The sequence below is a fragment of the Rattus norvegicus genome, chromosome 2, assembly GCF_036323735.1.
Source record: "Rattus norvegicus strain BN/NHsdMcwi chromosome 2, GRCr8, whole genome shotgun sequence".
In the NCBI taxonomy this organism is placed as follows: domain Eukaryota; kingdom Metazoa; phylum Chordata; class Mammalia; order Rodentia; family Muridae; genus Rattus; species Rattus norvegicus.
Window position 1 is genome coordinate 141,984,146 of NC_086020.1, and position 26,821 is coordinate 142,010,966.

At 41.3% G+C, this 26,821-nt stretch overlaps 1 protein-coding gene across 8 annotated transcripts in view; it reads right to left on the bottom strand.

Annotated features, from left to right (window-relative positions):
- The window catches only part of Nbea (neurobeachin), a 559,026-nt gene that overhangs the window by 53,999 nt on the left and 478,206 nt on the right, over nucleotides 1–26,821 (bottom strand). For all 8 annotated transcript variants that reach the window (NM_001427608.1, XM_063282102.1, XM_063282100.1 and 5 more), the window contains 3 exons: nucleotides 13,383–13,523; nucleotides 9,698–9,817; nucleotides 732–884 (listed from right to left, as the gene is read on the bottom strand). In NM_001427608.1, coding sequence (NP_001414537.1) covers nucleotides 732–884; nucleotides 9,698–9,817; nucleotides 13,383–13,523 — 414 coding nt within the window. The remainder of the gene's footprint in view (nucleotides 1–731; nucleotides 885–9,697; nucleotides 9,818–13,382; nucleotides 13,524–26,821) is intronic.

Consider the following 26,821-nt stretch of genomic DNA (forward strand, 5'->3'; position numbering starts at 1 on the left):
TATGAGACAGGCGAAGAGACTCAAGAGTGAGCGGACAGGGCTGAAGATGTGCTTGTTAAGCCTCAGTCTTCACTGTCATGACTCGAGACTGTTAGCACAGTACAGCATGCCTCTTCTCCCATGATAACTACACCAAAATGAAAATCTCATTAGCTGGGGAGAATATACATAAAATCCCCACATGCGGACATATTTTAGATATGTATTTGAACACCGGGACCTCTGTCATGTGTATTTTAAAATGCTGTAAGATGGGCACTTTCTTCCAAGGTGAAGACATTACAACCTGAGACTTGTGTTTTCCAGCACAAACTTTCCATATATAAAACACTCCAGGCTTTCTCCTCTCTTGAATATCTCCATCAGTGAGAAGAGTATGTAGGCACACTTGTTGCAATAGGCAAGAATAAGGGAAGGACATTTATTTCAAACTGTTCAAAATGAGTGACATTAGTCAGCACACGCTTGTCCAACTGTCTCCTCCTGCGGGAACACACAAAACTGGAGTATCACCCCACCAACCCTCGTCAAAGAAGTCTGCTTTATAACAAAGGGTCCCATCAGAAGAGTGCAGCAGAATCCTGTCCCCGCCTCCTAGGTTTTAACCTTGTATTTACAGATGCTAAAGACACTTGGCAATAGATAAACAAACAGAACAAAACAGCCCCCGCCACACACATAAAACATGTGAACTTCTTCATTCTGGTTCTAGTGGAAACCAATTTCCTTACCATCCTGTTGATCCGCACAAAGTCTTCTGGCTTCTTGGCCCAGGGGGGTAGGTCCACATCATTAACCAGCACTTCATCCTCCCGCACACCCAGATGGTACCCATTACTGTTGACAAACATCTCTGGTAGGTAGTAGAACTCTGGAATAAGTTCCTGGGCAGAAAAAAGATGTAGCTCATTAGCTAGTTGATTAGTAAAATCAGTTGAAGCAGATGATTAACTTTTTCCAACTATAAAAGGAGACAAATCCTTGACCTAATTTTAGCCCTTATATGATCCATTTAAAATCAATTAGGTGTCCAAGAAGATGAAACATTTCTTTTACACAGTTCACTTTATTATCTTTTCTTTACTGTGAATCCTGAGAAAGGTACACAGGGCTGAGGGTCGGCGCGGCTCAGTAGTAGAGAGAGCTCTTAGAACACTGAACAGGCCCTGGGTTCAATCGTTAGTAAAGCAAGTAAACAAACAAACACAGTGAGAAATGAGCGCAAAGTAACAGCAGTTTACACAGCAGTGCTATCGGATGAATGTATGAGCTATAACAAGTCCACGCTGCTTAGGGACCTTCTGTGCATCTTAACAAGTCACCCCAGCGAAAAAGTCACTGCCAGGCTTTGTTAAAAATAAATCACATTACTTGCTACTTTTGATTTTTATTACTGTGCCAACTATAATACATGATATTTATAGAATTCATCATTTTACTTTTAAATTTTTAAATATTTGTATCCAGTGCTGAGGTTAGAACCTTGAGCTTGGCACCTGCCAGGCCAGCACTCACCAGTGACACCCCAGCTCCAATCAAGTTATTTAACACACACCACGGAGTACAGCAGGACTCGTGCTTAAAAATCAAGTTTCAGTGTAACTGTGGATAAGCTAGATATAAGGATGAGTCACTTTACTATATGTGCATAGCATAAATACTTGGATTCAAGATGACCCTGAGTATCAGTGTTAGGTTTACAAGTCAAGCACGATGGTAGGATTCATGCTTACAGAATACTGCCTGAAACAGGAATCTTAATGTGGTCACCTCCAGAGATGCATAGGGAAATGTAAAACCACCAGATAAGAAGTCTTCCAATAGACGCGGCCTAAGTTTTCTAAAAACATATACCCAGGGGCTTTTCCTGTTTGCACCTTCCATTAAAGGTGACGAAACTCTTCCATCCAGTGTCTATCTTAGCAAGACCCTGTATGAATCGGACTGAGACCGAGTCTTCTGACTTGTAAATGACAAGGAGGGAATAACTATATTCATTTTCTCTGGAATTACAGAAATATAATGAGGTTTACATAAATGAACTTTCTAGATAGAAGGAGGTAACTTTATTAAGAATCAGTTTTCTTACATTAAACCATTTAGGTAGAACTCTTTCTAAAACCCAGTATATATTTCTCAGACATTTACTTTTTCATGGAGCAAAGGTTTGGGTATTAGGTGTGTGATGAGTCCTGGGAAAATGAGTCATGGCCCAAGTATCTAGCAAGTCAGTCAGGTCTAAGGGCTGAGTTATAAACAGTGGCTATAATGCAAGACCATCATCCTCTGAAAGGAGAGGGCAGAAAAGAGAGCAGGGAACTCTGGGTGGGTCCAGAAACACTACATTGGTAATTACAGGGAGAGGGCAGGAGACCATCTCCTAATGGAGAAACTTGAGTGAGGAGGAAGGGTAGAGGATAGTCGATATATATATATATATATATATATATATATATATATATATATATATATATATATATATATATATATATATATATGAATGATCAGAGAGGCGAGGTGCCCTGTGGGGCACCTGGCTAGGTTGTTTGACAACTAATTTTCAAGAACAATGGCCACGACAGAATACAGAAAGACCTGGGTAACAAGGCCAAAGGGCGTCTTGGAAGGGAAGAGCAGGGGTGCAGTCTGCCTAAGCACCAAGCAGGAGGAACAGCAGGAGGGCAACAGCAAGGTGCAGACCAGGAAGAGTGCAGAGCAAGGCCACACTGAGAGGCTGAGAAACGGACAATTCCAGTTAAGTTATATGTGAGATAAAATTTCAAAGAAGGACCTAAATATAGAAGGAGAAAGAGAAGGGGCTAAATGAGAAGCTGATAGGTGAACAAACATGCTTACTGTGAGCCATGGTAGTGCTGTAGTGTAGGTACAGTAGAAAGGGTGGAGCCACAAGCTGGCCATTCCCAACAACAAAGCGCAGCACAGAGGCAAGGGCTGTGGTCCAACAGTCCTGAGAGCTGGGGTGGGAGGGCGACATAGGAAGTCCTGATACCAGGGTCTGGAGGATAACCCTGTGGCAAGGACCTTCCCTTCTCCTCCTCATTCAGCCTAGCAGGATGTGCTTGTAACTGGATGTGCTCCTAAAGCAGACTGTTACCTACATTGCTGGAAGGAGCAGTGAGAGTTTGAAACTTGAAGGAACTGCTTACATTTCCAACAGTGGCGATGGTCACTAGACATAGGTGGTTTTAAGTAGGGATCACGAAATGTTTGACTTTGAACAGCTTACTGGCAAGGTCACAGAGGATTTAAAACACTAGAGTAATTGTAATAGTCATCTGGACAAGAAATTGGGGGCATTTTAGTAGTTCTGATAGAGAAGGAGGAATAAAAGCACAGAAGTCTAGGGAGAAGTAGCTGAGACAGCAGATAAAGTTTGAGGTTTTATGTCTGTTCACTGCTTTAAAAAAAGATTACTGAGAAAGCAGAAGGCTAGCTCCCTGAGTGATGCAGTGGAGGGAAGGGTAAGGAGGCTACATCCTGAAGTCCTTTCAACGTACCCAAATGAACCCAAGGAACTGTCTAAGCGGAATGCTGAAAGTGACCAGGGGTGTACGGACAAGGTACTATGAAGGATAAGGATGAACTAGTTCTGGCTTGAGACAGGGCTTTTAGAAACACAAAGGTCTATATTAAGATGGCAAAACATTCTCAAAATAAGATGCAGGCTCAAGTTCAGGGTCAACTCTAGAGTAACCAATGAAACGTAGCCTCAGGGTGAAGCTCGAATCAAGGATGTAGCGGGTCTCCTACGAGCTGTGTGAAGAATACTGAAGGTGGAAGCCACCAATCTGCACAGCTACACAGTAAAGTCCGTCATCTTCTGGCACAGCCTCCGGTCTCAAAAGATTTGAGTAATGTTTTTCCTAATACTGAACTACAATTAAACATACAGAGTAGCTGCATGATTTTGTAGCTGCTGGACCAATAGGCAAAGGGACCTTGGCCCCACTTCCTACAAGCAAGCAGGCCAAAAAGCATTCGACTGCGAAGAGAGGCAATGAATTTTGAAAAAGACTGACTCACAGGGCAAAGCCAAGGCCCCAGAGGATTGAGAGAGTCACGGGGGCACAGGGAGCAGTGAGCCTCAGACAGACAGCAGCTGAGCAGACCCACTGGCTTTGGCCTTCTTTCTACCTGCCTGTGTGAGGGCTTTTGAAAATCTCCTGGTGTCTGGGGAACTCCTTTCCAAAACAAGCTGCTTTGAGCACTTAGGGAGCCAACCAAAAGCAGGGCACAGCTGCCTGGCTTCTATACAGACATGTTAGACAAAGCTCACCAACGAGGGTAACTGGCCTGCTCACTGCACACAGCCTCACTGCTGTTAAACAGTGTCTATTTAAGGAAAAATCCAAGGAGTTTAAATCTTGCTAAATGAAAAACAGTACAGAAAGACACAGTATTATTAAAGAAATGGCAAAGTGGATATTATAATAGGCATTTTTTGTCTGCAAATGTGATTTCTAGTTTATTTTAACAGCTATACTAAAACCCCATGGTACAGTTAATAGTAGTATATGCGTTCTGTCAAAAATAGGAAAGTATCTTCAAACACAATTTCTAATTTATAAGCTTATGACAAGTTCAAGCTGCTGAGAAATTGAACTGGAAAGTATGTCTTAGGATGATAGAAGACCACTATTAACACTATCATAATTGTGTACCTAGTGCATCAAACCTGACATTTCAGTTTAATATATTTTGCTGAGAGCCGTACCATTTTATGGCTTCCTGGTGAAATCAAATCTAACCCAGACGTTTTCACTTTCCTAATATAATTCACTGTGAGGTTTTAAAGCTGCCAGCGCTTTTCTATCCTTTTCCCAAAAGATTGATGCCTGGGCATCTGCTAATTCCACGAGAGCTCATAATGGGTCACTGAGGCAGTGTGAGCACCTCCATTAACTGCATTAATTTACACTATGTCACCTTAATGACACTGTGTCATAGCCACCTTTTCTAACATCTATGTAGCCATTCAGAAAGTAAGGGAACAACTTGGGAAGGTATTAAGGAAATTAGTGTAAGAACATCTCTAAGTGGAATATCTCTGCTAGCAGGGCATGGCTGAAGGAAAGAGACTTAAAATCAAAATACAACTTGACTCCACTCCTGGGGCCTCTCCTCAGAAGTCACTTGGGCAGCTCCCCTTCCTACCCAGCTTGGGTTCATTAGCACAGGAAGAGACTGACATTGATGGAGAGAGACAGAATAAAACCATCTACCACATTCTCGGTCTTTCCTGCAAGGTTGTCTAAGTTAGTAGATAGTGCAGAGATAATTTTCTTCTTTGGAAACAAAAGCACATTTCCTTAAAAACAAATCAGCTGCTATATACAGAGTAGAGACAAGAAATAAAAATCGGTGCTCTAGCAGTTAGTAAGATTATTATTCTTAGTAACTCACTCTTCCCTGCTAAGTCAGTCATTATTTTAGAGTGAAAAATGCCTTAATCAATGTATGAAATCAACTTAAAAAAGTTTCAACTCACCACTAGTTATTTTTAAAGACTCTGTATATTCTAACATTTTGTCATAAGACCCACATTCTGGTGCTATAACAGAAAACATCAGGACACATATGCATATATGTGATTGGTAACACACATGCACATAAACATACATAGGACAGGAACCTAATACATTCTTATATGCACACATACGCACACAAACACACACTATACAAACTCACAGGTGTGAACACACAAGGAATGGAATCCACATTGCCTGCTATTTCTTTTTCTTTTTGATTTTTTGAGACAGGGTTTCTAACTGTAGCTGTGGCTATCTTGGAATTTACTCTGTAGACCAGGCTGGCATCAAACTCCAGAGATCTGCTTGTGTCTGTCTCCTGAGTGCTGAAGTCCTGCCTGGCTTCTGTCTGCAATTTCAAAGATTGTTTTCAACCATTCAGAGGGCACAAGACCAAAACCCAAACAGGCAAGCAACATGTGTCACCTTTTGGTGAATGAGTACAGGAAGTGCTGTGCAGCTGTGGAAAGGCAGGGGCACTCAGAGGTGGTGCTGCCCACTCCCAGGTGTACTTTCTAGAGCAGCAGCAGTCACACTACTTCTTAGGACAGGATGACTTGCTGGTGGGGAAGGAACAGTGTAACATATGGCTTTAGGGAGGGAACTGTCATCACTGCCAATGATGGTTTGATAATATGTTTAAAACTTAAAACACAGATGGCCTCGAGCCACTGGCACATTATTAAGAGTCAGTCTTTGTGAATACATACAAGGTACACAGAGCTCCATCCCGGGATGCTCTCTTCAGCTCTGACCTTCATGATGTGAACAGGAGACACTCCAGGGTGCAGAAGTACATTTCTTTCTGTGTGTGAACATGCAGGCTTCCTGAAGGAGACCCAGGAATATACACCCACAGTATGCAAAGGAAAGGTGCTGGTCAGGGAGAACTGACAAAGCAGTCTACATATGTCAAGGCAGTGAAATGCACCGCTTCTAAACCAATTAAGTGTGTGGTAGAGTATTGGGGCTGGGGTTCAGTATGGCTGCCCAGCGTGGGGTGGGGATGGGGGTGGAGCGTTTAGTGACTGAAACGTAACTTGCTGAGGTGTCTGTAGTTAAAGCACTGACCCAGTTCTTAGGGTAGAAAGGAACGTTGAGAAGTGTGTTTACAGCAATAAATTACAAAAACGTGTGTGGGCATGTGAGGAGGGACTTCTGAGTTAAGTAAAATGCTAATTCTTTGTTAGGATCCTGGGAACGGAGAGGATGCGTTTTCACTTGAAATAGTTTGATAAAATAAGGATACAGCTCTGGCTTAAGATGGCAGTCTTCACTTATATAGAAGAATATTAAACTTCTATACAAACTGCTCTTCAGGTGATTCTGAAAACATGAGGTTGAGGTACTGCGCCCATGAAGTGCCTTCTAGCTGCTAGTTTTTATGTTGTTCTTCAGGTGTCTTAAACACGAGTAGGCCTCCCTGATTTCCTCAGCAGTCAGTGTGAATGATGGTCTATGGATATTTTAGATTAATTTTTTAGAGAAGTAAATTAAGGCTGTTAGATGGGCTACAACATGTAATTCAGCAGGGCTTTAGGTAAAACCCTTGATTCTTCTAAATATGAATGCTCTATGCATAAATTAAGACTGGCTCTCATACACACACACACACACACACACACACACACACACACACACACAAAAAAAAACAAACCAGCAACAAATAAAATGTGGATGTGCTACATTCTGCTTCCACTTCCTTAGTGATTTGCTGTAAGAGAAGTGAATGCAGAGCTTACATGCACTCAAACATCTTCTCTGTCTGTGGACACTGCATTGCAGCCACAGATATGCAAATCAAGCAGCTGAGTTTAACCAGCTCCTTTCTGAAGGACTAAGCCCTAAACTCAGTGATACCGGACAATTTTGCACTGAGTGGCAGTGGAAGGGAAAAGCTCTATAAAGAAAATTAAAATTAAAATGAGAAACTTTACCTACGTAATTGATCATGTGATCTTACTATCAGAAAGGGAGAGAAAAGAGAGCACATTTTCCTCATGCATCAATCAAGACCATGTAGTCCTTTTCTTTTTCTTAAAACAGAACACAAACAATTAACACATGCTTGTATTTAATAGTAGTTAAGGTGTACCAACTGGACAATTGCTCTGCTCTCTTTTTGAGCACTGTGTGTGCTGGTTTAATCTAATATGTATTGTTGCAGAGTATCCCCAGGCAGTCAAGTAAAGGGTAAGGTTGTACAGAAAAGTCTGCATTTTAAATGGTCTGGTCATTAATGCTTTATTAATTGCCCCAGGCTACACAAACCCAAAGCTGGGCCAGATATAACACTGTGACACAGGAGGGTCAGACCCAATTCCCACTGTGTTTTATGCAGTGGGCCAGATACCGAGTGAACAGCAGGAAGGGCGAGCTACAGCAAGCACTCTTCCCTCCTGCTTATGCCATGGGGAATGGATGGGGTGTTGAAATAATGAAAACACCTTAATGGACCGGCACTGAAAGTCCTGAGTTACTTTTTTGATGGTTATTAATTGGAGTTACTGGTTATTAACAAAAACTGCAGAGCCAGGTGTGGAGTACCTCCGTACTAATTATTGGTTACGGAAAGCCCAGATGCTCCTGAAACAAGGCTTTTGCCGTTCTTCTTAGTTGTGCACGAGAACTAGATGATAAGATCCAATTGCTAAAGGCACCATGTACCTCGATTGTTTGCTATAGAGAAATCAAGCTGCAACTGGGCTAGAAGCCTCCTTTGGCTGACTTTCAAAGTGCCAGAAGATGCTATGTGGGCTGATGGGAAAGAAATCTGGCTGGGAACCCTACAAGTTACAATGCCAACCTCATTCATTGTAAGGCCCAGCTCATTTGGGCAATGGTAGTTACAACACTACTCTGTATTTAAGGCCCTCACTTATTCGTGTGATTTTATGTGTGGTCTCTGTCCCACTCTAGCCTGAATAGCTCCCCCCAAAACCCACAGAACCCTGGTAATTTTTATTAATAAGCTGTAGGCACTCTGCTAGGCAGGTTCTGAGATCGAACCTACATCCCAGCCATAGCCCACCTTGTTCCTTGCCAACTGAGTCTTGCTCTGTTGCTCTGCTTCATGTGTGTCCTCTGGGCGATTTTTTCTTGGCCACATGCTCATGGTCCATCCTGCGTCATGGAGACCTCCTTCTCCTACCTCATTCCTTTTCCTCATGGTCCCTGCCTGAGACCCGCTACTCGATCTCAAGTCCTGCCTTCCTCTCTATCCTGCCCAGTCACAGTCTAGTTTTTTTATTAACCAATCAGGGATTACTGGGGAGCATTTTTTTAAACAGCACATTTGTCAATAAAATGCCCATGTCAAGACTGCAAACTTATTTTGAGTCACAGAGCTCAGCATCTGAATACAGAGCATACAAGACCAACCCCAACACTCACTACAAGAAGGAGTCCATATCTGGTACTATAAATCTTCCCAAAAGCCCACAGTGAGGAACAAAACTCTGTTGTTTAGCTAGTGTGTCAAACTACCTTCTAAATGCATGTTTATATTCAAAGATTATCACTCCAGCCTTAATCAGAGAAACTTCTCTTTCCAGTAAGCTTCCAGGAGGCAAAGACTCATGGCTGTACAAGGTGCTGAGGAAAAGTGAGAGTTGTGCTTGCCTTAAATAAGGCATTTCTACCATCCCCCTAAGGCTCAGGGAACACTGTGGAAGGGACATAGAAAGACAGGAAGAACCAGAAGAAAGGGGGAAAGACTGTGAAATATCAACTTCTAGGTAACTGTAGTCATGAACTTGCAGAGATAACCAATGGCAACACCATGTTTGCATATGAATGGGCCATCAACAGCCAGGATAGAGGAGGGTCTCAGTGAGCCCTACCCTCACTGCTGAATCATTTCCTATGGGTTCAAGAAAAGAGGGAAAATAATTTCTTTCTGTTATGTATCTACTGTTGATCACCCTACCAGGCTTCAACGGATATTCCCAATATACCAGTCACACAGATGGCCCTGGTTAAACTAAACAGTCATACAACAACAACAAAAATGACAGATTTTCTTTAAGATTAGATGTAGGATACAATTTTAGTATGCTGGAGCAAAGCTGTACTGATATATATTACTTTAAAAATAAAATTTTCAATAAATTTTAGAGTTCTGTGACTATGAATGGTAAAGTCTATACCTTGACATCAGATGTATCCCTCTGACTGGTCCTCCATGACCTTGCAATGGATGAGAAGGTTCGGTCTGGATGGTCAAATTTCCCATCATTTGCATTGAGGAAGAAGGTGGTGAATGGCTCCTAAAAAAGAAAAGAATCAGTCACTGGATCATTTGAAACACAGCTACAGTCATTTCTTTGTTAAAATAAAACAAAATAAAAACAAACAAAACCCCCAGCATCTCTGAGGCCATCTATAGGAAGAAAAAATCCAGAGCCCTGGGTAAAGGCCTAGACCAAGATGTCAGATGTAGGTCTGGGCTGACTGTGCCATGGCAGACCATTGTTCCACTGCCTGGCATGTCCTCTGGCCTCACTGGCAGGTTTTTACTCTGCGAAGTGATGAAGTACCTTACTATCTCTCTGTAAATGGTTCTCATAGCATTTATAAGGGAGGTTTTCTTTCTTTCTTCTTCCTTCCTTCCTTTCTCTAATAGGCACAAGCATTGCAAGGGCAGCACTGCACTGCCAGGTCCTGTCCACCCCTCTTCCTTCCCCCTTTCTAAACCGTTAGATCAAATTCCTAATGCTAGCCATAAAGGTCTATTCCCTTATTTGGCCACCTCCTTATGCCCAAATAAAACTCCAAGATACAACTCTTAAAACACCAAGTTCCAGCAATCAAAATTCATTATTTGGGTATACTGGCTAACTTGTCCAAATCAGGACTTACCAATCTCCTAGCTCAGACCTCCTCCCTTCTCATCAATGCCTTCTGCATCAATGCCTGCTGCTACACGGACTGCATTCCCCACTATGAAATTGTCTCTTTCATCACCTATTTCACTTCTAATACTCAACTTTAACTCCTAGTGCATAAAGATTCTTCGTGCCCTAATCCGTTGAATAAGGGATGGACTAAAGTGAACACAAGACCGGACAATTCCAGTACTCTGTGACTGGTGCCTTTGATTAGCGTGTCTATCAATCAGGACATCTCCTATAGCAGGAGCCCTTGGTATAAAGCATCACGACAGCTGTTCTGCAGTTTTAAGGTTGAACAGGAGACATTGCCTTTGACATCATTAAATTTGCCTCCAAAACAGATAAATAACATTCATTCTCACTAAGGATTCCTTAGGTACCTACAAGTACAACAATGGCAGATGTGTATTTCTGGGGCATATTTACCCTTTACTCTGAAACTGATGATGGGGAGGATCAATGACAAAACATGGTGTAGACCAGGGAAACTGGTCACTGAGGGATGTACTGGTCAGTGAGTACTAATTATATGATGACTCTGGGATGATGTCTCCAGTCCAGAAAGGACAAAAGTCTGAGCACATGGTGCCTCATATATTAGTTGTCATAAGAATCCCATTGTGGAATGAGGCTCCTTCCTCATTTGTCTAGCAGCCTTAATGAAACAGTCTTCCTAGAGCCTGGCAAGTCAGACAAGTGACTTCACTGGTAGCTTGCATAAAAGAATGTTCTTAATTTAAAGTAATGAAGTATGCAGCTAATTATCATTTTTATGCAATTATCATCATTGACATACTATACATATTGACTGCTAATGAATTTAATGACTTCAGGTCTAAAAGTCTTGAAAGGTAGAGGACAGATACTTATTTTAATATGTGTTATATTTTATGAATAGATTCTTAGAGACACAAATTATAATGCATTTTCTACTTCATAAAATCCTCAGGATAAGAGTGAAGAAAGCAGGTCTCCCTCGGCCATCAGTTGCATGCTCCCTAAGCTGTTCAACCACAGAACTCCAGTACCTTGCCTCTGACAGCATGCCGTGAGGCATCTGAGCTAAATGACTCTTCATAAAAGCCACGCTATCCATGTTGTCTAACACAGCAGCCAACAGATGCTATATTGTGCTAAAAATATAGCATATTACTTGAATTCCAAACAAGTTAAAATATTAAACATTGCATAAGCAATTTTTTATTGGTTACATGATCAAAAAGTAACATTTTTGGTATGCCAGGTTTAAATTTGTGAGACTAATTCCACTCGTTTCTTTCCCTTTCTCACAAGGGCACTAGAAGCCATGAAACAGTCAGCCAGGGTTGCTGTGAGGCCACACTGCTTTGTGTACAGTGGACAGGAAAGATCACTGTCAGGCCCTTACACTGTCCTGTGCTCCATCCACTGAACAGCATGTCAGCCAGAGGACCGCTCGTGCTTTGTGATTGGAGGAAAGATTTATCTTACTTGGAAGAGAAAAATATTTTTTAAAAAATGAGGTGGTTGAGGAGAAGTGTTTTTCTTTTAATAAGTTTTGCCAGTCAGCCTCCAGATTTGACTAAGTGACATTCACAGAAAACACATAAAATCATTTTAACTATTTCAAGATGCAATCAAATATTACTCTTATTTAAGACAACACAGTTGATATGTTTATTATTACTGTTTTCACACACAGTTCCGGACTTTCTTCCATTTCTAAGAGACCCGTGTGAGCCCCACCCCCAGCTCCTAAGCAGTGGCTCGACAAGGGGTGGCATCACAGACGCTGATGAGGTATGAAAAGGTCTCTCAAGAGTCAACACTTCTGGTTTCAGTGTTTTGAAAGCGTGTTTATGTTGTGATTCTGGGGCTTCTTGCGCCCTGTGGGTGGACTACCTTGATGTCTTGTGCAGGGCAGTTCTTGGCCTACTTACATACAGCCACGTTTTCTTTTTGGCTCAGCAAGAATAAAGCAGTCGGCCAGTGGGAATTTACAGACGCCCATCCCCCTCGGTTTTAGGTCTATGCTTCCTGTACTGATTTCTGTTTGCTTGCAGCTCATTCAGGTGTCAATAATGTCAATAATGACTGCAAATTTAGTTTTATGGTCTAATCACTGGTGACCTGAGAAATGAACTTATCAATCATTTTGTTTTCCCATTTCTGAATATAAATCAATTAAGACCACCCTTTATGGCTGTGGCAATCAGAAATCAGCTATCCTAAATCTTGAATGGTTACTTCTGTAGTCTGCTCAGTTCTCAGAATAGAATTCATGAATTCCGTGGGGGAACTCAGAGGGCATCTTCTCTCACCTGAATGTGAAGGGCACTCTGCAGGAGTGCACAATCTGACTAGCTGGGCTTGGCCACTAATTATTTAGGGTCTAAAACAGTTAAGATTTTTCTTAACTTCAGACTTTATACATTTAAGCTGAATCTTGGACAGATGAGACTAACTTAGGAACCTTGGCCTGAAAAGGAGATCATACCTTTTTATCTTTACTTCTGTATGGAGTTGGTTCATCTTAAGTAAGGTTTGGGTTTATATCATCAATATATTAGCTGATCTAAAATTAAAGATGTACACCAGAGGGTCCTTGGTGACTGACTTGGGAGGACTGGCAGGGTTTGTAACAGAGTACTGCTCAGTTTGTGCTTCCGCAGCTTAAAAGTAAGTACATGGGTTTAAGTAACCTGCTTCCTAACCAAATTCTATAAAAAAGATCATACATTAACAAAACAAAACATCAACAACAAAACAAAGCCAAGTGTGGCTGTGCATATCTGTAATCCCAGCAGTGGGGAGGCTGAGCAGGAAAATCACAGGCTTCATGCTTTCTGGGCTACCTGTTCATTGGTCTCTCTGGTCATTACAATGAACAACAAAGGTACTTGATTTTCATTTAATTTGCTTACACTGGAGTTAGAGGCAGCTGAGTTAAGACGATACTTACAATTCGAACAAGCCAGGACAGGGCAGAAGTTGCAGTTGAGTAATGTGTGTTATAGTGGTAGGGCGGGCTTTGATCATCTTCCCATGTCTCATAGCGCTCTGCATAAAACACTGCCCTCTTTGGGTTCAAAGCACCAATTGGCTGTAAAAAGATAAAAGAAATGTTCTGTTCCATGCAGTAACAGCAAACATTCTAGATGTCTAGACTTTATCCTGAAAATAATCTGGCACTAATGTATGGCTTTTTCAAGGGATGGATAGCTTTTTCAAGGGATGGATTCGATATTAATTACTAATCAGTGTACTTGCTAAAGATATACAAGAACTTTGCACATATGCAAAGTCCCCAGACTTGGCTGTCACTTTAGAAAATTAGATTCCCAGGATGATTTGGGGGTTTTTATTTAAAATTTTCTTACATTTTTATCATGTTCTTGTACCTTTTCCAGCCTCTCCCAGAGCCTTCCCATCTTCATACCTGGCCAATTTTATGTTCCTTCTTGTTTTCTCTCTCAAAATAAATAAAAACCAAACCAAAACAAAACAAAAAATAAAAATCAAAACAAGATGAAAGTGATTATACTTTAACTGTTCATGTCAAATCAATGTTCTCATGGCTCCTTTCCATTTCCTTGGCTCCAGCATGCATACTGGAGACCGAACTTGGCAACCATTATGAAGGCTTTCCGTATTATTGTCTTCCCTAAGTTGTGGAACGTCTCACCTTTGCACTGGCTTTCCTGTTGGCCAAGCTCAGGCTCTATTATGTATACTAAGGAGTCAAGTCCTTCAGAGGAAGCACAGTAGAACACTGGTCCTGGTCCAACTGGAGCTCCAATATAATTTTTATGAATTTAAACAGCCAGCCAAGTAAAGACAGGCTGATCCAGAGGACTCAGTAGGTGCTTTGTGAAGCCACTATGACCTGTGCTATCTGAACTGTGGAGGATGACATGGGATACTTTCTTCCCTTGAAAAGCACATGCCTCCAAACTTCTTCACACATCTAAGCTTTAATGATTTCTAGAACATCCTCACTGTATGACATGAGGATATGACTGCTCCAAGGTATGGCTGAAGGGGAGAAAACCATTGTAGATATGAGGGAGAGTACAGCCATAGGCATCTGGAAGAGTCCAGAGCAGGGCATGAAAGGTGTAGACTAAAACATGGCCAGCAGCATGAACAGGGCCTTGAGAGGAGAGGGGGCCACGTAGGAGGGAGGGGGTGCTGGGGTGGTGGTGGAAGAAAAGAGAGGATGAGAGGAGGGGAGAGAGGGAGAGAGAAAAGGAGAGAGGGAGAGAGAGGGAGAGAGGGAGAGGGAAAAGGAGAGAGGGAAAGAGAGGGAGAGAGGGAGAGAGAGAGAGGGAGAGAGAGAGAAAGAGAGAGAGAGAGAGAGAGAGAGAGAGAGAGAGAGAGAGAGAGGGAGAGAGAGAGAGAGAGATCTTTTAAGAAGTTGGGGTAAAGAAAACCCTTGAGCTAGAGAAGTTCTGGGTAGGGCTAGGGCTGGGTGAGAAGAGTCACAGGTCCCCAGTGAGCCTGATGCCAGCCTGAGCTTTGGTATGCTAATAAGCACCATAGATAATCCTTTGTCCCAGTTTCTTTAGGACTTGACACTCCTGAGTGCAAATAACAAATGGCCTTAGTTCCATTTTCTGTCTGGTTTTGGTTTCTTCATATTGGGAAGTCCACACTTACCATTTAGGCACAAGTTATTGTTTTCAGTTGCATACTGTACAAATAAGTGTTTACACGGAGAGTGAAAATGCTAAGTATATCAGGCTTTACCCCGAAAATTTAATACTACTGCTTAAATATGAAGTCCCCCAAAGGCTTAATCTTAACAGAAATCATAGAAAATTAGTGTTTCAATGGGACATATAATGTTACACAAGAGAGAAAAACTCGTTTATAAATTGCTGTGAGCCTTTTCTTTTGGTCCCAGAAGACTAATTTAAACCACACAATGATGTCAGCAGTTAGAGCTGCTAGAATTTCCATAATAAGCTTTTATTTGTAAGGATGCTTAGCCTGAATATTGAAATTATTTGTAAAGCATGTTCCCTTTATGTTAGCCTTTATTATATGATGACCAATATTAAACCACTTATTTAATTTTAAAAAGTATGTTTCTTGGTTACAAGAGTATTAATATTTTAAAGTTCTAAAACCATTGATCTTCATTTTTGTGAATCTTCGAATTAAAGTATAGAATTTCTGCTTAAACACTTCAACCCAATTTTGTGCTGAATTTCAAGTTACCTATAAAATCTTTTTACACAGGTGTAAGATATTTTGTCAAACATTATGTAAAATTCTCAATATTTAAAAGAAATGTAACTTTTATGTTTGATGAAAGGACAATTACTACCAAGCAGAACAAATAAAAGTTATGTAGTGACTTGGACTAGCCTCTCCTAGATGTGCACTATGTGTAGATGTCTTCCTAACTTAGTGAGCTGTCTGAAAAGAGTGGAGCCTTCTGTCTTCAAAGTGCTGGTGGGTCTTTCAGCTGTAGACCATCTGCCCATAGAGGAGGACCAACCTTACACTGATACTGCTTGTTCCCTAGGACTCTACAAAACATCATGGAAGAAGGAAATAGCCAGTCCTCTAATCTCTTCCAGCCTTTCCTCTCAACTACCCCCCAAAGGATAAAATAAATATTTAAATTTTCTATTTTGCTCATTTCGCTGATGTTGGAGTCATTATGAAACAGCTGCACTGTATTAAAGTCTGCAAACCTCTCTTCACTACTTAAAATATATTACTGATTTGACATTTAGCCTAGAGAAGCTATAAATTTTGCCTAGTGAAGTTTTCTGAAATAAAGTGTAAACAATTTCATTTATAATTACTACTTTAAAAATTATTTTGTTTCTAGCAGTCAAGAAACAAACTTTTTTTAAGAAACAAACTTTTTAAAGAAAAAGAAGCTTCCAGTTGTTTTTGAGAAGATGGCCCTCTTTCTTTTTCAATCCAGAGAGGCATCAGATTCTCTCCTGCCCCTGTTAATACCTGTCTGCCTCTCTATTGATGTGGTTCAAAGTCTGGCATCTGTTTAAAACTTAAGTGAGTATACATGTGAATCCCATATGAATCTGGCAGATGACTGTGGTTAAAAATTTTGATGAAAACACATAGCTCTATTTACTGAGGTTGATATGTTGTTTAGTCTCCTTTCTCATCCCCGGTGGCATTTAGACACAGCCATTGCTGTACTTTCCACTTCGAGAGCTTAAAACTTGCTATTAGATCTGTTGCTGTTTGGTGCTGTAAAAGGACACTGACATGTCACATAAAACCATGCAGGTAGAGACTAAAATTGTGACTTCTCTACCTATAAAGCCATGCTGGCTTCAGAAAGGTCAGTAAACTTACATGGCTTTCTCTAGAGCTACTGATATCTCAAGAGAATGTCCAGACATTCATATTCCTGGTAAAATTGGGCAACGATTGTTTATGTTGCAGCGAAGCACTGCTGTATCTACTGAACAGATGATGTCCCACCCTCTACTTATATCTCTTATATCCACTCCCCAAAGATCCAGGAGAAAAATCTGCCTCAAACCAGAGTGTCACAAAAAAGTTTCTTTTATTAAACAAGTCTGCGACTTTACGGTATGGAAAAATATCCTAATAGATGCTTGCATAGAGATTTACATCATTTAAGGTATTTATCTATTCATCTTTCATTTATCTACTATCATCTGTCTATCTATCTAAATATATATAAATATATATGTGTGTATATATATATATATATACACACATACATATAACTGCTGCAAACACACAATAGAACAGGCTGTACTTTGCCTGTATATTTGGGTGAGAATTCTTTTGATATATAATTGAGTGTTTTTCCTATTTTATTTTTTTCTATCTTCTCTTTCTGATCCTTTAGCCTTGATCTATCAATATGCTCTACTTAAAATCTAAGTTATATCAAGTCATTTTTTTTGTTTGGAATAAACATCTATATGGTAAGAAAAACTGACTAACAAAATCGTCATTAAGGAAATAGTTATGATAAACTAGAGCACTGAAAGGAAGCTCTGGATACAAAGCTGATCTGGTCTGAGTAAGTAGTAAATGTCAACTCAAAGAATGATCAGTTTCATCAAAGTACGTTGTAATTTTTAATAATTAAAGAGGCTTTCAAGGAAAAACATGTCCATTACAATAATCTCAGCACTTTTTTTCTGGTACATCACTAAAACCTGGAAGTGTGCATGTCAGTGCTCAAAGCACTGACATTCTATGTATCACTTAAATGTTGCTGTGGGCCACTACCTGCCACTATAACTGCCAAGGACACCGTATATTTGCATGCCGTAGTTTTCTCATCCACTTCTTAATGTGATTTACACAAGTGTCTGGGGTCTACACTACATCCTTTTGCCTCACATCACCGGAAGGAAACAGGGACCTGATGACCCCTCTGTCCACCCCACTGGGCTACAGCTTCATGGCTTACTCTAAAATTAGGATCTCTGCCATTTTTGTTTTTGTTTTTTCCCCCTTCACAACTGCCTCTTTGCTTCCTGTCCTCCAAAGAACCTCAGAAACTGATGGAACCAGCTAGGCATGGAGACCTTTTACGATCAGGCCCAAAGAAGGAAGGACAGAAGGAGGAAGAGAGGGAAAGAGGGGGGAAGGGAGAGAGGAAATATGGGGAGGGAGAAAGGAATGAAGGAAGGAAGTAAGGAAGGGTGGGAGGATGGAAGAGGGGAGGGAGGAGGAAGGGAGCAGAAAGGAAGAAAGAAAAGGAGGGAAGGGTCAGACCTTGACCTGGTCCTATGCCCTTGTGTTACAGATCTCAAACTTAGCGAGCAGCTCTCAAGTTCGGAGATCCAGTTGCTGTGCTGTGCTAGAAACAGCTTGGAGCTGACTCAGTGTGTTTGTTCTCTGTCTTCTGGGTGTTTGCACCTCCTTTCACATCAGGACTTGTGATGTATCTAAGTTATCTCCTCTTTCACTGAAAGAACAGGGCTAGAGAATCTATACAAGAGGCCTCCCAGATTCTCATCTCTTCCAGTTTTCTGGTCATGAACCATCTGACGTCATCTTGAAAACTATCTCATGACAATGCAGGATTCACTCCTACAGGCCCCTCGCCCACTCTTTACATCTGTCTCCCTTATCTGACTCATGCTTTGGAAGGGGTTCAGACTTCCTTGTGCAGGCTTCACAGCCAGTGCCTAGTACTGGTGAGGTGACTCATTTTGCCCAGTGGACAGTGCCTTAAATGAAACAGCTAATCTATTCATGTCTGAATTATCAGTACCCAGTACAGTGCCTGGCTCTTTTTTGCCGAGTGATAGACACTGTGTGAATAAAGACCTATTAGAATAGAGTTCTATGTCAAACTTCCATGTGGGCATTTTAGACAAAACATTTAGTCGTTAAGCAAGGCAGACAATGAGGTGGATACATTTAGGGTACATGATCAAGGGACTAAGAGCTCTGAGGAATCACAGAAAAGGGAGTGCAGTGCAGTGACTGAGCATCTGTAAAAAGCACACTCAGTGGGAGTGGGCAATCACTCCCAGTGTGTGTGGGTCTATCTAGGTCCACCTCTCCAACACAAGCCCCTCTGCTCAGTCCTCCTTCCTAAATGAACTGCTCCTTTTCATTTTTAGAATAGCTGCTGCAGGTAGGCTGAGCCCTAAGAACCAAACTGTCTATCAGTCTATCCTATGTGGCCACTCTGATTGGCTCATGATAAAATTTGACTGAAAAAACTTGGCTGCTAGTATATTGGAAGAAAGTCCTCTCTGATAGGCTACAAAAGCCTCCTTGCTATACTACTGAGAGCTGGTCAGATCAACACCAGAGCAGGGTGCAACAGCGATGTCCCCATAGCAGGTTCTCACAACACTGACCCAGTCTGGATTCCTGTAAAACTGTATCTTTTGAATTGAAGCCTGTTTAATTTGACAAACTTGTCCAAATCATTACTATATTAGTTACTATATTAATGTCAATACAGCTATTTTATAATTAATAAGTATAATTAGTATAGCACTTAATTACTATAGTTATGTTAATACAGTTAAATTATTTTTATTTACTAGACTGTCAAAAATTATCAAATTTCATGACTCTAATTTAAAAAGATTGATACATTTAATACTTTTCCATTTGAAACTTCATCATCAGGCAGGTTATACACTAACCTAATAAAATGTTCACTTTGGATATGTTTATTTATGGAGGAAAAGAAAGGTAAGAACTAGGAAGTTGTTGCTGATTTCTGGGCTGCTCACTCTCCAGCTTAATCTCCCGTACTCCATGTGCACTGGCATCCAGCAACGTTCACACCTCAGCACACGCATTTGCTCTGCCACATTTCAAAGCCTCAGGCATTATCACTTCCTCTGCTAAGTGGCATAATAATGTGGGACTCGGTTAAGTCCATCCTCATCTGGGAGTCAAACAACTCCTGTGTTAACAAAATAGATTTTTTACCCACTCAGTGATTAAGTGTGTTTTTTGCACGTATATGTGTACATGGACGTGTGTACAGAAGACATGTGTAATGTCTTCTGTTCATGTCAGTGTTTGGCTTTGCGATAAAATTATTTCATCTATCAGAAGACACGGCTGGAAAATAAAAAATCCCATTTATACTTTAATGAGCAGAGACTGTGATTCATGTCAAAATCATGTAACCACTAGGACCTGGAAGTCAAATTCATATGAGTGTATAGAAATAACGGAGGCAGTAATATGTATCCTGTTTCAAGACAAATTTTATGAAAAGCTCACATTTCCATAAGGAATATTTATATAAATTGAAGGAAAAAATATCTCCACCTGCTGGTGGCTGCTACTGAAAAGATTGGTCAATGACAGACAATTTTATTTGTCAAACAATAAATACAATCTATAACGAGTGAGATTTGACCATGTGCTGTATAGTTAAAAATCTAAATAAAAACTCTTTTCCATGGTCTTCATTGGTTTCATAAAAATGGCCAGAGAAAAAAATAAGATTATAAATTAGAAGACCCATTTCATTCTGAGTAAATGTATAACTCCAGTTTTTTTTTTAATATATTTTTTTTATTAACTTGAGTATTTCTTATATACATTTCAAGTGTTATTCCCTTTCCCGGTATCCGGGCAAACATCCCCCTCCCCCCTCCCCTTCCTTATGGGTGTTCCCCTCCCAACCCTCCCCCCATTGCCGCCCTCCCCCCACCAGTCTAGTTCACTGGGGGTTCAGTCTTAGCAGGACCCAGGGCTTCCCCTTCCACTGGTGCTCTTACTAGGATATTCATTGCTACCTATGAGGTCAGAGTCCAGGGTCAGTCCATGTATAGTCTTTAGGTAGTGGCTTAGTCCCTGGAAGCTCTGGTTGCTTGGCATTGTTGTACATATGGAGTCTCGAGCCCCTTCAAGCTCTTCCAGTTCTTTCTCTGATTCCTTCAACGGGGGTCCTATTCTCAGTTCAGTGGTTTGCTGCTGGCATTCGCCTCTGTATTTGCTGTATTCTGGCTGTGTCTCTCAGGAGAGATCTACATCCGGCTCCTGTCGGTCTGCACTTCTTTGCTTCATCCATCTTGTCTAATTGGGTGGCTATATATGTATGGGCCACATGTGGGGCAGACTCTGAATGGGTTTTCCTTCAGTCTCTGTTTTAATCTTTGCCTCTCTCTTCCCTGCCAAGGGTATTCTTGTTCCCCTTTTAAAGAAGGAGTGAAGCATTCACATTTTGATCATCCGTCTTGAGTTTCATTTGCTCTAGGCATCTAGGGTAATTCAAGCATTTGGGCTAATAGCCACTTATCAATGAGTGCATACCATGTATGTCTTTCTGTGATTGGGTTAGCTCACTCAGGATGATGTTTTCCAGTTCCAACCATTTGCCTACGAATTTCATAAAGTCGTTGTTTTTGATAGCTGAGTAATATTCCATTGTGTAGATGTACCACATTTTCTGTATCCATTCCTCTGTTGAAGGGCATCTGGGTTCTTTCCAGTTTCTGGCTATTATAAATAAGGCTGCAATGAACATAGTGGAGTACGTGTCTTTTTTATATGTTGGGGCATCTTTTGGGTATATGCCCAAGAGAGGTATAGCTGGATCCTCAGGCAGTTCAATGTCCAATTTTCTGAGGATTCTCCAGACTGATTTCCAGAATGGTTGTACCAGTTTGCAATCCCACCAACAATGGAGGAGTGTTCCTCTTCCTCCACATCCTCGCCAGCATCTGTTGTCCCCTGAGTTTTTGATCTTAGCCATTCTCACTGGTGTGAGGTGAAATCTCAGGGTTGTTTTGATTTGCATTTCCCTTATGACTAAAGATGTTGAACATTTCTTTAGGTGTTTCTCAGCCATTCGGCATTCCTCAGCTGTGAATTCTTTGTTTAGCTCTGAACCCCATTTTTTAATAGGGTTATTTGTTTCCCTGCGGTCTAACTTCTTGAGTTCTTTGTATATTTTGGATATAAGGCCTCTATCTGTTGTAGGATTGGTAAAGATCTTTTCCCAATCTATTGGTTGCCGTTTTGTCCTAACCACAGTGTCCTTTGCCTTACAAGAAGCTTTGCAGTTTTATGAGATCCCATTTGTCGATTCTTGATCTTAGAGCGTAAGCCATTGGTGTTTTGTTTAGGAAATTTTTTCCAGTGCCCATGTGTTCCAGATGCTTCCCTAGTTTTTCTTCTATTAGTTTGAGTGTGTCTGGTTTGATGTGGAGGTCCTTGATCCACTTGGACTTAAGCTTTGTACAGGGTGATAAGCATGGATCGATCTGCATTCTTCTACATGTTGACCTCCAGTTGAACCAGCACCATTTGCTGAAAATGATATCTTTTTTCCATTTGATGGTTTTGGCTCCTTTGTCAAAAATCAAGTGACCATAGGTGTGTGGGTTCATTTCTGGGTCTTCAATTCTATTCCATTGGTCTATCTGTCTGTCTCTGTACCAATACCATGCAGTTTTTATCACTATTGCTCTGTAATACTGCTTGAGTTCAGGGATAGTGATTCCCCCTGAAGTCCTCTTATTGTTGAGGATAGCTTTAGCTATCCTGGGTTTTTTGTTATTCCAGATGAATTTGCAAATTAACTCCAGTTTTAATAAGCACTCAGGGTCAGGGTTTTGGCATTTAAGAAGATAAACAGTTTGCGGCATGAAAATGTATTATTCAATGATTTGTTTTTATCTTACTTGAATTAAAAATGATCAAGGGCTCTTTCACCAGACTTTTTAATCAATCATGCCTCAGATAGAGATACTCAGGGGTGACTAGAAATCTACTTTGTATCCATCACTTTGAATGCCCATTGCCCACAAGGTATGACAGGAGAGGCTGTCCTAGTTAGTGTTTCTCCTACTGTGATAACGTTTATGACAAAAGCCACTTGTGGAGGAAAGGGTTTACTTCATTTTCCAGCTGCTAGTCTATCACTGAGGGAAGTTAGGGCAGAAATGTAACATAGGAACCTAGAGGCAGGAATGAAATAGAGACCAGGCAGGAGTCACACTTACTGGATGGCTCTCTAGGCTTGCTGTCAGCTATCTTTCCTATACCTTCTAGGATCTACCATGGGCTGGGCCTTCCTACATCAGTCATTAATCATGAAAATAACCCACAAACTTTCCTACAAGTCAATCCGACGGAGGCATTTTCTCAGTTCGGGTTCCCTATTGACGAATGACCCAGTTTGTGTCAAGTAGACAAACAAATCATCGACAAACCCAAAACTAGTACAGAGGCCCTTCAACAGTACTATCAATATGCATGCTATGGTCATTTTAAAGAGGAGGAAGCAAGGTGGGAGAGCTTGGAAGCAAGCCAACTCTGTAAGAGCTTGGGCAGAGACATTCTGATGTTCAGGTCTGTTATTCTCAGTTTTAAGACTAATAGAAGAAAACAGCTTCATAATCCTAGGGCTACTTTTCTAAGAATCCAGTAAAAAGAACACATCCCAAAGACTTAGTTTCCTGTGAACTTAGAACCCAGTGCTATGTTCCTGACTATGGAATGGACTTTGTAAGAGCAAGGCACGGGCTCCAGCTCACATCATGGTTACTTACTGCACTTCTTATTTGTTGGTGCTGTCTGCATAATCCTGCAAAAACGGTAAGTTAAATGTTTGTCCGCATGCTTTTGTTAGATATTAGATGCTGCTTTACAATATCCAATAGAAAACTTGTATTTTGTTGTTTAGACCTCTGGGAGATATGGCAGACTGGAAGCCTCACTGTGGAAACCCAGTGAAGAAAAGAAGTGAAAGCAGAGTTAGCGCCGCTTTCAGCACCGGTCAGTGAGGCTTCTTTTTCGAGGTTGATTCCGAGACATTTAACTGGTCAGAGCACTGGGAAAGTGAGTGTTCAGCCCTCTGTGGCACAGTTACGTCAACCATCGCCTACCAAGCGTCAGGAATGTTACAGGAGAAAGGACAGGAAGAATGTAAGAACCAGAGAATGAGGACCAGTGCTGTAAAAAGCTGTCTTCTGGAAATGACACGGCCACTGCACTCACCTAAGTATAGTGGCTATGTTTACATTTACAAGATCAAACCATGCAATGCAACAGCCTGGATGAGGACGGATGCCTGGCTGAGGAGCTGTTAGCAGGGGATGGCTGTTGTAGAGACAGCAGCTTCCCTTTGAGCATGTGACACCTGGTAGGTTGCCCATGCTCATGCAGCGCTGATTGGATTCAGTAGCTTATGATAAAGTTAAAAAGAAAAGAAGACACTGAGATGTGTGGTGGAGAGTTCATGGGGTACTGGGGGAGGGAAGGGTGGATAAAAATATACTGAATATATGTATGAAATTCTCAAAAGTAAATTAAAAACACTACATTAATATACAGTAGTAATATATATTTACAAATATATAAAGCAACACTATATGTGATATAAAATATTTATTTGGAAAACAGAGCGAGAGAGAGAGTTTAGCAGATTAAAGGGGTTGCTGCTAAGCTTGAAGACTGAGTTCAGACCTGGGGCCCCACGTAGTGGATGGAAAACCAACTCTCAAAGGGGTCCACACACATGCAGTGGTGTGTACACAGGTCACACACACATTTACACACATGAGTGTGAAGTAAGACTTGGGGAGAGAGAGGGAGAGAGAGCACAAAATCCCTTTATTTCAACAATACCGTTAGACTATTTGAAGAAGATGTGGAAAAGGCAGAGGGCTGGGTAAGATGTCTTGGTGGGTAAACACACCTGCTGCCAAGTCTGACAGCCTAAGCCCCACTTGGTAGAATGAGAAAACCAACTCCCCAAATTGTCCTGACATTTATACATGCACCATGATATGTGCATGTGCCCACACTCACACAAAATAAATAAACCTAATGTACCCCAAACGACAGCTACTGAGTTATAGGTCTGGATTTCGTGTGGGAGAATATCCATGATGAGGTGGGTCTCGGTGTCTATAAGCCCTGTGACCTCTGCCCTGCCTCTTGTGGGAGGCACCTATTGTTACTGTGGAGACAGCTTTTCCCTTGTATTGGCAGTGGCTCCAGGTTTCATAGGATTTGAGATTTAAACAATTTTTCTGTCATACTTTGAATTCAAAGGACCCCTCACAAAGCTGGGAGGTACTGCTCTGGCAGAGCCCAGAGGAAGGAAGGAAGAGTACTGGAAGCATGCCTTTATAGAACCCCTTCTCTATGTTTCTGGCCTCCATGAGGTGCACAGGTTCCTCTAACTCCAGGCCCCTCTGGTACATCCTGTTATACTACCACAGGGCCCCCAAGAGGGTCCAGTGACTGAATATTGAAGACAAAAACAAGAATAAGCCTTTTCCTTCACTATGTTGATCTTCGTTATTTTGTCTCAGTGAAAGAAATGTGACTTACACATGCTCTGAACTTAACACTAGGTTCCTAAAATTGAGGGAAAAGTAAAGGAAGAGAAGTGAGGTGTCTTTAAGCTTAAGCTTCATTTGTTTCCTGGTAGCTACCTTATCTTATACTGATCTGTGAGAAGTATGTGGCTGCCTAAACAATGGCTATGTCCAGAGGTCAAGGTTATACCTGAAGGTCTTTCTGACATCAAAACCACAAAACTTCTCTATGCAACTGCCAGGTGTGTACAAGTCCAACCTGCTGTTCATGTAACCATAAAGAGCCAAGTCTCAGGTGTATTTCAGTCCACTCTTTGTAATAGAGGGTGACTTCCTTTCTATTCTTCAGGAACAAGAATGTAAAGTCTCTGCTCAGGTCCTTCCCCATCACCCAAGGGAGACCGGGCCCTAGCTCATCCTGGCCTGACCTCCAGCTCCATCTGCAAGTGGCTGTCCTCCCCCTCACAAGCAGCATCAGTGACAGATGCCGAGGAACAAGTTTCCATTTCTTCCAATGAGGCTGGCTGCGCTGGGATTCTTTTGAAGCAGTAATAAGAGCCAATGATGTTGATGTGTTGTTGCCTGAGCCAATGTGAGCTGAGCTCTCCAAAAAGTTTTTTAACTCAAAAGGTGCCTGGCATAATTAGAAGCCACAGAGACAGTGTTAATTGGTAGTATAAAGAAAAACAATTTTTTTGTGTTTGTATACTTCATAGTTTCTTTAATATTATAAGCAGTAAGGAATATAAAGTTATTTGGGACTTCAAATGTTAGCATAAATTCTAGAAGTACTAATTGCATCGAGAATCCTAATCTTTGCTTTAAAAATTACTTCTCTTATTAAAATATTCCCAGTAATTAACATGTAATAATCTCAGTTCTTTCATAAGTTTTTGGGAAACAGATTTGCCACATGGTCTATGTATCCCAACTGCAAGAAGTCCATGTGCTTCTTGGTGGCACCTCTTCATGAAGGACTGGTGTTACCCATGGTAGTCTCTGCTCCCAGGAATATTACACTCTAAAAGCACTTTCTTATGTTTTCATACATTAAAGTCTTGCGTATTAGTGGGCTTTATAAAGGATAGTCCTAGGCCATCTGTACAGAAGTTCCGATTGAGAACTTCAGTGAGGCATGGCAACACTGCAAGGGTAACTTATTAACATATCAAGAGGCTTTAATTTGCTAACACTTCCCACCCTGTCAGTGTGACAGACTGCTAATGCATGGGTATGGGCAATGGAATAGTTGAAATCAAAGCTACCTCTTTCCCACTGGACAGTCCTTGGTCCAGCCCAGCAGCACCAAGGGGCAATGCCATGCTCGCAAAAGGAGGCTGCTCCTGTTCCTTGATAGACTCAGGTTTGCTGCTGCCTTTTATTTCACACTTCATAAAACTGGGGAAGTGTATGAGTGCCATAAAGGCAAAGCCCTGCCGAAGGAGGCACACACTGGACAGCTTTTCTGGTTACTTGACTAGCACAGGCTGTCACCCCAGCCAGTTGGGAGGCTGAGGCAGAAGTATCCCTGTTCCAGTTCTGTTTGGATTCAGAGTGAGTGCAGGTCACATGGGTAACTTACTGAAACCCCTGTCTTAAAATGCAAAGC